Below are 13,568 nucleotides of genomic sequence, written 5' to 3'. Positions count from 1 at the left end.
ATAGGAAAGATTGTACCTGTCCGACCAACATCACCACCTCAACATCTACAAAATAAACAGTCTGAAATCCTTGTTTCCACAATGAACATATTGCCAGCAATAAGCATCAAGTCGATAGTCTTATTTACCTTTTCAAAGTATATATATATACATGTATGTAATTTTGTGGTGAGGAATGAAATTATTTTTTTAAAGTCCCTATAGCTCCTCAAAATATAACCAGGTGACAATGAGACACACACCCCCCCAAAAAAACTTGTTGGCTGTTATAAAGAATTGCACAGCATCCTGTAATATACTTGACCATCCAAGTAGTTTCAAGGGACCCCCTCCTTGGGCTCTAATTCTTTCATTCTCCCCAAGTGCATCTGATGGATGCCAGGAACTGTGCTGGGCACTAGAAGGGGAAAGGGAGGAGAGGTACAAAATGACATAAAGCGCCCCCCCCCTCCAGCAGTTGACAATCTGTCTAGTGTCCCTCCCACACGCTCATACACAAGCCCATTCACCTTAACTAGGCCTAAGAGAATCCTGCCCACCCATCATACGTCCTTAGTATAGGAAAATTTTCCAAGAAGTTGAGTAAGAATAAAATGTTTCTGATAAATCACTGCAATTCAGTCAACTACAGGAAAGCAATGGTTAAATAAAAGGCATGAATAGCCAGGAAAGATTAGGGAGATTTGCAAACTAAAGCAAGTTGTGCATACCTATTAGCCCAACATGTAAAATACTGATCCAGATCTTATCTTTGACTTTTCCTTTAGGGACCAACACCAAACCAGTCCCCCTTTTCATAAGGGGGGTAGGGGATTTGAGTTCATCTGATCCCAGCCCTCTTCAGGTAGACTCCAGGGGCTCAGGCAGAAGCCTTGCATGAAGGTGGGTTTCCAGGATCAAGTCCCTAATTAGTTACACAAAGAGAAAACCATAAACAATTTGTGTACTCGGTGGTATTTACTTCTTTCTTTAACAAACTGCCTTTTGGGAAGAGAGTTGTCATAAGAGCAAATCAATCATTTCCAGGGGGATTAAAATATTGGAGAGGAGGGGAAGACAGTTTAACTCAAAGGCTTCCTGCTACTTTAACCCATTGTTTGGTTTCATATGAAAGCCATGTGCCCTATGCTGTAACAAAAGAGAACAGAAACAATAAAGAAACAAGGATGCAGCTTCCCACCAACATATTATGATCCACTAGGCGTAAAATGTTTTATGCTTGTGTGTATGAATAGATAAATGTAGATAAAAGTTCAAATAGAGTAATTTTGTTTTCCGAGTTCCTTTATGTCAGTGTATTCCCCCCCCCCAAAGATCTTTTCCTCTCTGAGAGCCTCAAATTCCTAAATGTTCACTGTGCAAGTAGATGCTAAGTCCACTGAAATGGATTCCCATTTCCAGGGCCTCCATAGACATTGTTTGGACAAGATAAGAGTGTCTCTGATGATGAAACCAGCCAGATTAACTAATCCCAGGACTTGACCACTTTCAAGGAAGCCAGGTTGACTGTACCCACTGGGCCTGATCTACCTGGATCATGATGTTGCCCTGGTGGTGACAGGGACCTGGGCAAAGAGATGGGCCTACTCATGCCTTAGCTGGCGGGAAGTTTCCTTCAAAGGTGAGCCTGCCCAGGCTTTTGCCTAAAGGGACCCAGCCACCACTATTAGCACCACCCAGCTCTGGCCTCTCCTAGGGTCTGGGAACATTTCCAGGAGATACACCACTGGTGAGTTCTGCCCAGGTGTCCCAGCAAAGGAACGTACAGTCTGAGTTTGGCGCAGTGCAGGCCACACACACTTTGTTTCATATCTGGGCCTAGAAACCAAGCTCTGAGAAGCAGTGTCCCATTGTGACCACCACCCGCCCGGGGCCCAGGCTTGGCGCTGACCCGGTCGTAACTGCCAAGGGACTGACAATGGACACATCTGTCCTTTCTCTGAGGGATGAAAGCACCTAAGCGGACACGGCTCTGCCTTTTGTTACAGATTTTTTTTTCCCTTTCTTTTGTAAATGAAAGAAAGCCCCGGCATGTGGCGGCCGGGTGTACGTCCCACACTGGGGGCCGCCCCACGCGTCCCCACCAGGCTCAAGGACCATGTTCGATTCTGGATTGGAGCGTTGATTGTGAGAAGCGGACAATTACACCCGAAGCTGAATTGATTTTCAAATCTGGAGGCTTCTCGCGGGGACGCCGGGAAGAGGGCGTCCCTATGGGCCAAGCGGAGACCGGCGCGACTGGTCCACCCTGCCGGCGTCAGTCCTTCCCGCAAGCAGTGGCTTCTGGGTGCTTTACCAGGAGGGCCATGGAGGACCCGCAGGAACGGAGAGAGCCTCGTCAGCCCCACCAGCACCCAGAAGTTAACATGGGAACCCACGAGGGCACTCCCCGCCCCCAACACACACACACACACACACACACACACACACACACGAGTCACAGGCGAAGCCGGCGCGCCGCCTTAATTGTCAGCTGAGCCAGAGGACCCAGGCGGCGGGACACAGCGAGGTATGGCCCGGGCAGGGACTCTTGGCACTGAGCGCTCCTCTCTCCAGAGCATGGAAGAGGAGGGGTGGGCAGAGAATTATCAGGGAGGACTGAGGTTGCTGGGTCAACAGCCACCCAGCTGCCCAAGGCCTTTAAGATATTTGTTCCCCTCCCCCTACAAAAAGGCCAAGCACCTTAGGATGGGGAGAACGCGGACTCCCAGAAGCCCTCCGGGAAATAAAGCCTAGCGGGCCAGGGTGGAAGGGGTGATGACACAGTCCTCAGCATACCGGGCAACCTGCGCCCGGAGGCAGCAACTCGAGAGAGAGAGACAGTCCCTCAATTACAGCAACCAGATGAGAGAGGAGGTTGAAGGTTGAGGTTCAAATAATACCTCGAGAGAGAGAGAGAGAGAGAGAGAGAGAGAGAGAGAGAGGGGTGACAGCTCCCCAGGCATAGCGCACCACCAAGGATGGAAGCCCGGCAAGTACTGCCTGGGACTGGGAAGAGAGCCCACCCAACCCAGGGAGCGGACAAGGGCGCAAGTCTCCTGGGGTTGCGGTGGCTGCCCCAGGTGGTTCTCTACGCTGGGCCTTCCCAGGTGCGCGCCGCAAACCCGGCCACCCCGCGCCGCTGGCAAGGCGCTGGGGCCCCCTCCTACATTTGTAAGGGGACGTCACGGACCGCGCGCGCGGGGGCCGAGGGGGCGGGGCCGAGCCACGCGCCTGCGCGCTGCTCCCAGCCGGCGTGAGGGCGGGCCGCGGCAGCTACGGCGGCGGCGGCGGCGGCGGCGGCAACGGAGGAACCGCGGCCACAGAGTCTGCAACAGTAACCGAGCCATGGCTCGAGCTGGCCAGCGGCGCGGGCAGGCACCAGCCGCGGAAGGCGCGTGGGCTGCATCAGGAGAGCCGGGGGCCTCACAATTCTAATAAGGAGAGGGGCGAGAGGGGACCGGGAACGAGGGGGCTGGGGACACCGCGCTCACCCAACGGCGCGGATCCTTTTTGGAAATTAATATTAAAAAAAAAAAGCCGAGGACGCAGAGGGAAAGGTGGGGGCAAGAGGGAAGGCTAGACACACAGAGGGAGACAGAGCCCCACAGTGAGAGGAAGGAAAGAAGGCAACAGTCGCCAGCAGCGGATGTGAAGACCGGACTCCGTGAGCCCTTTGCCGCCTCTGCCCGGCCTCATCGATGTTGTGTCCGCCGCCCGCTCGCCCGGATCACGATGAATGCGCAGCTGACCATGGAGGCGATCGGCGAGCTGCACGGGGTGAGCCATGAGCCGGTGCCCGCCCCTGCCGACCTGCTGGGCGGCAGCCCCCACGCGCGAAGCTCCGTGGCTCACCGCGGCAGCCACCTGCCCCCCGCGCACCCGCGCTCCATGGGTATGGCGTCCCTGCTGGACGGCGGCGGCGGCGGCGGCGATTACCACCACCACCACCGGGCCCCTGAGCACAGCCTGGCCGGCCCCCTGCACCCCACTATGACCATGGCCTGCGAGACTCCCCCAGGTATGAGCATGCCCACGACCTACACCACCTTAACCCCTCTACAGCCGCTGCCGCCCATCTCCACCGTCTCGGACAAGTTCCCCCACCATCACCACCACCACCATCACCACCACCACCCGCACCACCACCAGCGCCTGGCGGGCAATGTTAGCGGTAGCTTCACGCTCATGCGGGACGAGCGCGGACTGGCCTCCATGAATAACCTCTATACCCCCTACCACAAGGACGTGGCTGGCATGGGCCAGAGCCTCTCGCCCCTCTCCGGCTCCGGTCTGGGCAGCATCCACAACTCCCAGCAAGGGCTCCCCCACTATGCCCACCCGGGCGCCGCCATGCCCACCGACAAGATGCTTACCCCCAATGGCTTCGAAGCCCACCACCCCGCCATGCTTGGCCGTCACGGGGATCAACACCTCACGCCCACCTCGGCCGGCATGGTGCCCATCAACGGCCTTCCTCCGCACCACCCCCACGCCCACCTGAACGCCCAGGGCCACGGGCAGCTCCTAGGCACAGCCCGGGAGCCCAACCCTTCCGTGACCGGCGCTCAGGTCAGCAATGGAAGTAATTCAGGGCAGATGGAAGAGATCAATACCAAAGAGGTGGCGCAGCGTATCACCACCGAGCTCAAGCGCTACAGCATCCCACAGGCCATCTTCGCGCAGAGGGTGCTCTGCCGCTCCCAAGGGACTCTCTCGGACCTGCTGCGTAACCCCAAACCTTGGAGCAAACTCAAGTCCGGCCGTGAGACCTTCCGGAGGATGTGGAAGTGGCTGCAGGAGCCAGAGTTCCAGCGCATGTCTGCCCTCCGCTTAGCAGGTGAGCCAGGTCACGAGCTGGGCGCGCGGAGACAGAAGGGATGGAGAAGCAAGGGACCGGAGGGAGGGAAGGCGAGAGGGCTGGGACCGCTTCACTCCGTACTCTTTTCCACGAGAGAGGGGTCCTTGGGCCTGAAAGAGCCAGCACACGGCTCCAGGAAGCAGACCAACTCCTCCAGGACTTAGTGCGTTGGGCTGGGAAAGGCTCGGGAGCTGAGTGGCGCGGCCTCGGCGACTGCGAGGCGCATTTGTGCTCAGAGACAGCACTGGAAGCTCTCATGTCCCTCGCACCTGGCGGGACACCGTCTGTGCGTCCTCTTCTCCGTTGGGCGCTCGGGGTTTGAGGAGAGGGAGGCAACGCGTGCGTGAAACTGCGCGCAGGTGCTGCCCGCTAGTACCCCTGGCACGTACCCGGGCGCTGGGCTGGAGCTGTCTGCCAATGTTTGGCTGAACTCTCTGCGGTGACCCCCTCCGCACTCACTTTATTGGCACGGGGCGGGAGTCGGGGAGCCCAGTGTTCTGGAAAAAGATTCTGAAGCCGCGGGACGGTGGGTGTGCGGCGCGGACTGTGTGTAAGATATAGCACACACTCTGCGCTTGTAACCGCCTGTAGACTGGGAAGGGAGGCAGACCTGGCCGAGGTCCGGGTGAGGGCGACCGAGCAACAAGGGAGCGGCCAGCCGAGCCCAGGGACAGCCTTCGCTGCCAACTCGCTTAGTACTTCGCATTTTGTTTTATTGCTCTGCATGATTTTTCGTCTGAATCCCCACGCAGGGTGGTGGGAATGTGGAAATGACCCCCAGGTTTGGGAGCATAGGTTTCTGGACCCGAAACCCCAAGGCCTGGGCATTTCCAAGTTGACGGAGAAGGTCTCGGCGACGCTGCATAGACATAGCGCCTAGCTCCCCCCGTCTCTCTAGGCAAAGGTGTGGACAAGGCTTTGCCGGGCCGACTACCGGAGGGGCAGCTGGGACCAAGCTGAACCGCACCGGGGATTTCACGCGGATTCGGCGACCTTTGAGGGCGGAGGACACTGGGGGAAGTAGAGCCCGGGGCAGCCGAGGATAGACTCGGTTTGATGAGACCTAGGTTGAGTTGACTGACTTCTGGGTCCATTCCCCCTAAGCCCCCCAACTCCCAATCTCAGCCCGGCACCCTGGCCTGAGTCCTGGCGAAGAGAAAGGTAAAAGCCGGTGTGAGGGTTTGTTAATTAACTGATCGTTCTCCATTAATTCGTCCCTGGAGAATGAGAGACAGTCAATCCGCTCAGAGCCGGGGGCACTAAGCAGTTTCGCAGTCTAAAATCAAAGCGAGAGGCCAGAGCCCCCTCCCCCACCTCGTGCGGGCCAATGGGAAGCTAGAGGGAAGCAGGTGCTGGCGTGCCGGGAGCCTGCGACTCGAGCCCGGATGCGACCCAAAGCAATCCTCTCGTCTGGGTGCTCAGGCCGGCGCGGAACTGGTTGAGCCTCTGCCCCTCCAGGTTTTTCCAGCCCAGCCCGGCGCTAGTTCCCTTCAAGCAAAGTGCTCACGCAGGGAAGCCAGGGGTAGGGGCACAGGAAGAGAGAGATTGACCGTGTGCCCCCTGGGCTCCCGCGATTCCACTCTCTAGCCCTGTGTGCAGCCACCATATGCCCCCCCTCCGTGGGCTGACCGAGACCCAAGGGCACCTGAAGTTCCAGGGCGGGTGGGCGAAACAGCTACTCTCTCCCTGACTCCTCTGCCTCTGCCTGCGCCCAAGGTGGTCAGTGCCTTTCCACACGCCTGTGCCAGCCTTGAGCCCAGCTTCAGTACCTTTTCCCCAGGCAGGGCCCGCACAGGCCGGTAAGGGGGTTGGAAATAGACTGGTGCCCCCAAGGAAGTCCGTCCTCCACCCGCCACCCGCAACCCACCCGGTGAAAGCGTTTACTTGGAACCCGCCTCGCCCACTGCTTCCTTTCGCCCCCTGGAAGGACAGACTGACAGGCTCTGTTCAGAGCCCATCCCTGTGCCCTGGAAACACGGCCTAGCGCCCTGCAGTGCAAGAGAGGTGCTCTGACCTCCATGTGTGGGCGCCACAGTGCTGTTGAAGGGGACCCGGAGTACTGCGACCCGCACACGGGCAGCGTGCTGGCTGAGGCTCACAGGACCTAGGAGGCTATCGAAGGGGCGCCTGCGTGGCACCCAGCAGCCGTGGCGTGTCGTTCTTTGCCTGAGGTATGTGGCCTTTTCCTCGAGGGGAAAAAAAAGGAAAATCGGGGAGTCTGGTAGGACATGCGTTTGGCGCCAAATCCTAAAAGGACTCCGCATCCTAAGACCCGGATGAAGCGTCATCTCTTTCATTTTCCTTTCTTTGGCTTAATTAAAGGGGTGGGAAGGCTGAGATGAGGGCGGGTGTGGAGCGAACCGGGAGCAATCCCATTACGCTGCAAAAGCCACGACCTATTTTTAAGTCACTGAAGAACAAGGAGCCGTCTAGTTAACATTGTCATTTAGAAAAATAAATGAGAGTGAGGCCGTTTCCTGAACCCTCCAAATGATATCTGCTGGGCTTTGCATGAGATTTAAAACGGATCGCAGGCCTTGTTGGCCGCTGCTGTGAGTGAGACACTGCTGTCTCATCCCCATCGCCACCTCCCAGGCACAGGGATGCTCCTTGCAGCTTTGCTCTCAAAGACCCGCCAACCTAGTCCCTACCCCATGTGAGGCTGGGACCCGCCGAGGTCAGTTTCATGGCTCGGTGGTGGAAGAGGGGCTTCTCCATGCCCCTCCCTGTACCCCAGGTTCCACGCAGCGTGCTGTGGAGAAGTCAAGCCCTCCGCACGTGGCAGCGTGTTTGGGGCGGCGCCTTCTCATTACGAAATTGCATCGGCTTGTGGAAGACCGGAGACAGGAGGAAATTCTAACCAAATTAACTACCTTTAAAAAATCAATATATGTTCTCTCAATGTAATACTTGCTGCTGCATTAAAGTGTAGCGCAACCAGGCTTGCGCCGCATCTCGACCCAGGTGGGGTGGGAGAGCTGGGCTGTGCAGGTAGGTGGGTGCCCCGCCTCTGACGTGAGCACCTATTAAGAAGACTCCAGGAGATTAGTTTCCAGTTAAAGATTCTGATTCCAGAAGGCTTCGGTCACAGTAGGGGAGCTGCCAGCCCAGAAAGAGGCTGCAACGGGCACTCACCAGCTGGCGCAGCACCGCGGACCCTGGGTTCGGTCAGGGGTGGGTGCTGGGCCATTCGAACCGCTTGGTATCTGGAAACCTCCAAACGGTGCCGCAGAGCCGCCCGTGCCTGAAGCCAGGACTGCGCCCCCTTCCTGTCCCAGTTTTGCTCCAGAGCGACCTGAACGAGGGCCTGAGCCCGGGGGAAGCGGCAGGGGCGGGGAAAGGGGGGTAGGGTGGGGCGGCGGATCAGACCAGGAGGTGGCCATGAGAAAGTCTCAACCCCGGCCAACCTGGGCTGTGTTTGCTGTAAGTGGCCTTGGGGCCTGGTTGATTGATAACTGGACCCCGCGCAAGTTCATTTGTTTTTTGTTAATATTTATCCCTGAGGGTGACATTTCAACTGTCCCCTCGCTTTCCTGGGCCACGGGAGCCAAGCAGAAGGAGTGCCATGCTGGGCTCTGGGAACTCCACTTTCCCAATCCTCGAAGACTCCCGGCGGGAGAAAAGCCAGGACTGGGCATGTGGGACGCGGGAACTGGAAGGGTGCCTGGGTCCAAGAGTAGGAGGAGAAGGTGCCAAGGAGACTGGTTCCGTCACGCTGTGTCTGGGCCTGACGGGTCTCAGGCAGTGCAGCTGCTCCCAGCCGCCTGAGCCTGGAACAAAAGGCCGGCGGGGAACGGCCAACCTCTGCAGCCTGGAAGCCCGTGGGGAGTGCCTTCTCCGAAGGCCTGGGGTGGCCTCCTCCTGGCGTGGCTGAGGAACTGGCCAGTTGTCAGGCAGAACTCCACCCCCCACCTCAGGCCGAATGGTGGCTTTGCACCTGGGGAGTTGGCTGGGACATCCCCCCCACACACACACACACCCCAGCTGAGCAGGAAACCAAAAGGCCTATCTCTTGGGGACAATCACCAGAAGGCTCTCATGGGGCTTTTTCACAGCCCATGTCTGACCCCTCGAGGATGTAATACTGTAGTTCCCTCTTGTCATCCCCACTAAGGAGCACAAACCCCCGTGAGGAGAGAAAGAGCTTGTGGAGTAAAGACTATGCAGGTGGTTTGACTGGGGGCGGAGGGAGGGAAGGAGGGAGGAGAAACCTGCTTCTGGGGCTTGAGGAGGCCTGACAGTTATTGTGTGGCTACCCTGTTGTCAGCGCATGGAGGAGAGGGCCGCCAAGACAGATAAACCCAGAGGCCTGTTCAGAGGGTGTCTGGCTGTTCCGCCAGAGGGTCCAGCCCCGAGCGCCTTGGAAGTCCTCCGAGGGCCATCAGATGGGCTGTAGTGACCCGCCCGGCCCAGGGCAGGCTGTGGTCAGTAGAGACCCAGGCCTTCAGTCGCTGTTTTGCAACTGGCACTTGGGACGGACTGTGCCAAGAATAGCAAGTTGTGTTGTAGCAGCAAAGTGACTCAAAGCCCAGTGCAACTTTCTTTATCTTCAAGCTTCCAGCCCTCAGCGTGCTACGGGGAGCTGGACTCCTCCTGCACTCCATTTGGGCTCACCTTCTCCAAGTAGCCCGACAGGCTGTGCTGTGGTAGCTGCGTGCGCCCCCTGTGGGCCTCCGGGCTTCCAGCCCAGCAAGCCTGGGTGGTTCAACCCCGCTGAGGAAAGGAATGCATGCTGCGGCTTTGTTTTGTAGAACATCATTGTCCCAGTGATTTCAAAAACAATGGCTATTTTTTATAGGAAGTGGGTGTAGAGGAGGAAGAAAAGGATACTTAGTGGATCTGTCTTGGTCCCCAACAATGCCTGGGTATTACCCCAGTAATGAGACAAAATTGCCATGGGGGGGGCAAGCAAGTACACCCCAACTGTAATCTATCCAAAGAAGATGCATGTTTGGTTTTTCCATCCAAATTATACTTTTAATGGCATGTTTTTATTTGAGAAAAGTGGGGTCACAGCAGAGAAAGTGGCCCTGGGAGGTCTAAATTTGGAGGTTGGGGCTGGGGGCTGTAGGATCGTGAGGGCGGATTATCGTTTCCTTTGTTTTGTTATTGCCCCTTTCAGCTAACTGATAGGAGTTAGGAGGCTGGCGGCGCTGAGGCCTTGAGCTTGGAGGTCTTTGTTTCCATCTGTGAGCAGTGGGTGAAAGGGCGTTCGGAGACCAAGCAGCCTGGAGCCCTGCTGCAGCGTCAGGACCCTGGACAGGGCCCCGCGGGTTTGTTGCCTGGTCCAGTTTCTCTTCACCTCTGGAAGGTGGCTAGAATGTCTTTGAAGAGTTGTGATGAGAAAACGAACACTAACGGCTAACATTCTGAAGTTTATGAGAAATCATAAGGGCCCCGCCAGAAATATACACAGGCACAGTCAAGTAATCGAAAAGATCAAACCTATTCTTGCGGATCGGGTGGATGATCTTTTCCTCCCTCTCTTGCAGTTTTCTGTGTGCGTCTGAGTGCATGTGCACACGGGCTTGCTTATAAAATCGGAATTTCAGTCCCTATGGGTGTGACAGGGGTTGAATCATTAAGCTAAAACGTTCAATTCAGTACCTTTGATCCATGCTGGGGAAAATCTATAGTCATCTCTAATCTACCAAGTCTTTAAGGAGGTTGTTACACGAACTGTTTTGATGTCATCATTTCCACATTCATGGTGAATTCAGCTAATCAAACAGACGCTGCTACCCAAAGAAATAGTTCCTACAGAGTGTATCACTAAAATGTATTGTTAATTTCCATGTAAGAAAGTACTCAAGTCTAACGAAGGTAAGTAATTAAAAAGGAGTTTCTCAGTGTCTTGCTCCTCAGAATCCATAGTTAAAAGCCTTGCCCTTCAAGTAACAGTGCCCAGTGCTCTTTGTAAACTCCACATATCGGAATAAACACCAACTAAATGTTTTAAATCAATCAAGGAGCCTTGATGGGTTGATTGGATGAAGAGTGACTAGTTTCATTTCAGTTCCCATTAAAACAGCAGAATTTCCACACTCCTGGTAAAATTGAATGGTCCCATAGAGCAGCGACAGAAGGAGAGTCTTATTGAAACCATGGTAGTTAGAGGATAGATTTCTTATAATTGTGGATAAAAGCATTCAACAAGTATTCATTAAAAACTATTGGGCTGTCAGAAAAGTCATGATGTATTTTTTCTGTATTTCATTGCAAAAATGCGTCATGACTTTTTCGACAAGCCAGTATTTTCATTATGTCTCTATTTAAATAAGATGAATAAGGAGGAAAAACCATGTTATTTTCACATGGAAGGTGTCAGACTTACAGAGTTCACTGAAAAGAAAAGACTTATTTGTGATGTTAACAAATTTAGTACACAATCATAAATTCCCATCTTCTAGATTTAGAAATAGATTTGCAAGGTTTTTATTTTAACACAAGTATGTTAATACTAATGAAGCTTAGTTTTCCTCCTGAGGTGATAGGATTGGGTTAGATAACTAGACCAATCACAAAACAATCTGATTATTTTGATACAAACATACGAATTTATGTTTTCTCACAGGGTCTTGCTATAGAATCATCTACACTATGTTCCTCCCAAAAGAGGTTATATTATCATAACATTGGAACACATTAGGTTCTAGAAATGTTCTTCTTCTTTAGGTGAGACAATTTGGCAAGACAACAGCTGAACAGAGCCAGACCCTGAAGTACAACCCATCGGATTTGCCACGGCAATTGATAAGGAGGGAGCTTATGTCTGCTGTACATTTTCTGTTAGTCAGGTACTGTGCTAGGCACATAGGGCTTTTCATTTAATACTCACTGTCTATGCCAGTGGCTCCCAAATCTTGCTATACATTGGAATCACTTAGGGATTTTAAAAAAGAAATGATGCCTGGCTACAACACTAGATATTCTGCTATAATTGGATTAGGGCATGACCTAGGCATTGGGATTTTTAAGAGCTTGCGGTGATTTTAATGTGCAGCAAAGTTTGGGAACCACTAGTGTATGTGGTACTTACCATTATTTACCCCATTTCTCTGTACAATGAGGTTAAATAACTTACCTGTGGTAACATAGCTAGAAATCACTGATGCCCTGAACTCAGCTTTCTCAGCTCAAAGACCAGGACCCCCTTACCCGCCACCCTGTGCCTTTATTGCTAGTACAGGTCTGCCGGGTTAGTGGACCCCAAATGCAGCAATGTCTGATTGTCTGTCATAAACAGCCAATCTAGAAAGTTTCTGCATAATAAAAGCCTTGAAATTAGAGAGTGTGTCTTCCCTCTGGGACTCTCAAAGAGAGTAACTTATGAAAACTTATTTCCTTTTTACTTATAAGAGAGATTTTTTTTATTGCTCTCTTTTGAAGAAACAGCGAGGGGGAATGTTAAGGCAGTAACAGAGCTAGATATGGAGCCCAAGTCTCCCTATCCATTTGTTCACTTAAACAATTATTGATGGGCAAGACCCATCTCATTAGATGTGTTCTGTGGGTAGGACTGGCCCATTGGGACCCATGCCTGGAGGAGGGCCCAAAGGCCCAAACCTCCCACACTTTCAGGCATTGGTCTTTCTGATCTGCACTTGCACAGCTATTACATTTCTTGGCTTCACATCAGCGCCTGTCTTGCTATTCCAAAGCTTGCCTATTATTCATATTTTAGGACTCTGCACTAAAAAATAGTAAATTGACTAAAACTCGGTATGTACATTGGCAATCATCCAGAGGGCAACTTCCAAGTTCCATCAAACACCGCATGTTTCCAGTTATCCACGTGTTTTTCATCTTCCTTTGCATATGCCATAGGGTACTCAGAATCGACAGTTTCTGAAATCACTGCTTTCGTTTTTCGCATCTGATGATGATCTCATAGTCCCAAAGAGAGGTTATCAGAGGAACACAATAAACTATGTGCTTTTCGCTTTCTTTCCTGTTGTCTTCTTAAAAACAGATCAATGGGGGGAAATTAAATAAATAAACGAGCGAAGCGCGCCACCTAGTGATCCCCGTGCTCACTGCAGGTGAAGTGCGTGAGAGGAGTGGCTAACGCGATTCAAGTATTGATGGAGTCACAAAAATCGTTCATTAAGGCAATTTAATCTTTGCTATTAAATGTCCTTTCAATTCATTTGGGGTAATTAAGATGCAGTTAAAGTGATTAAATTCTAATTACTTATGCTAGACAAAGACATATTTGTCACACTAATGCGGTTAACTAAGGACTCAGAAAGAAAGTTAACATTTACTTCAGATGATGCAACTGGAAAAATCAGTTCCTCTTTTCATCATTAATCCAGTGAGCTGGGTGATTATGTAATGGCACTACAAGCTCATTAAATAGAGGAAAGTGCTGATTAAAATGACTGCTAGGAGGAAAACCTGAACCAGGAGTACCTCAGTACAGTTTGCTCAGCATTCCTAGCAAAATTACTTGGTGTTCTTTCCCACCCCAAAGTAATAAACAGCTCCTGAGTTTTAATCCTGACGTTAAAAGAGAGATGGCTCACAGAAAGCTTTTATTACCAGCCTGCAGACATTGTTAAACTAAAAGATATTTTTTAAAGTAAATAGATTCTTGGAGTAGAGATGGGGTAGAGGTGTGTGTGTGTGTGTGTGTGTGTGTGTGTGTGTGTGTGTGTGTGTGTGTGTGTGTGTGTGTGTGAAGACGTGAGTACCTCATCTCCTTTATCCATTCATCCTTTAAAGG

At 52.8% G+C, this 13,568-nt stretch overlaps 1 protein-coding gene across 1 annotated transcript in view; it reads left to right on the top strand.

The window, feature by feature from the left end:
* Positions 1-3,292: 3,292 nt before the first annotated feature.
* Positions 3,293-13,568, top strand: part of ONECUT1 (one cut homeobox 1) — a 35,558-nt gene continuing 25,282 nt past the window's right edge. The window contains exon 1 of the mRNA XM_019665693.1: positions 3,293-4,819. Within this exon, the coding sequence (XP_019521238.1) occupies positions 3,715-4,819 (1,105 nt within the window). The 5' untranslated portion in view covers positions 3,293-3,714. The remainder of the gene's footprint in view (positions 4,820-13,568) is intronic.

Source organism: Hipposideros armiger, unplaced genomic scaffold (genome assembly GCF_001890085.2).
Source record: "Hipposideros armiger isolate ML-2016 unplaced genomic scaffold, ASM189008v1 scaffold_12, whole genome shotgun sequence".
Taxonomy (NCBI): Eukaryota; Metazoa; Chordata; class Mammalia; order Chiroptera; family Hipposideridae; genus Hipposideros; species Hipposideros armiger.
Note: the sequence above shows the minus strand (reverse complement) of the source record. Positions and strands in the feature narration are given on the sequence as shown.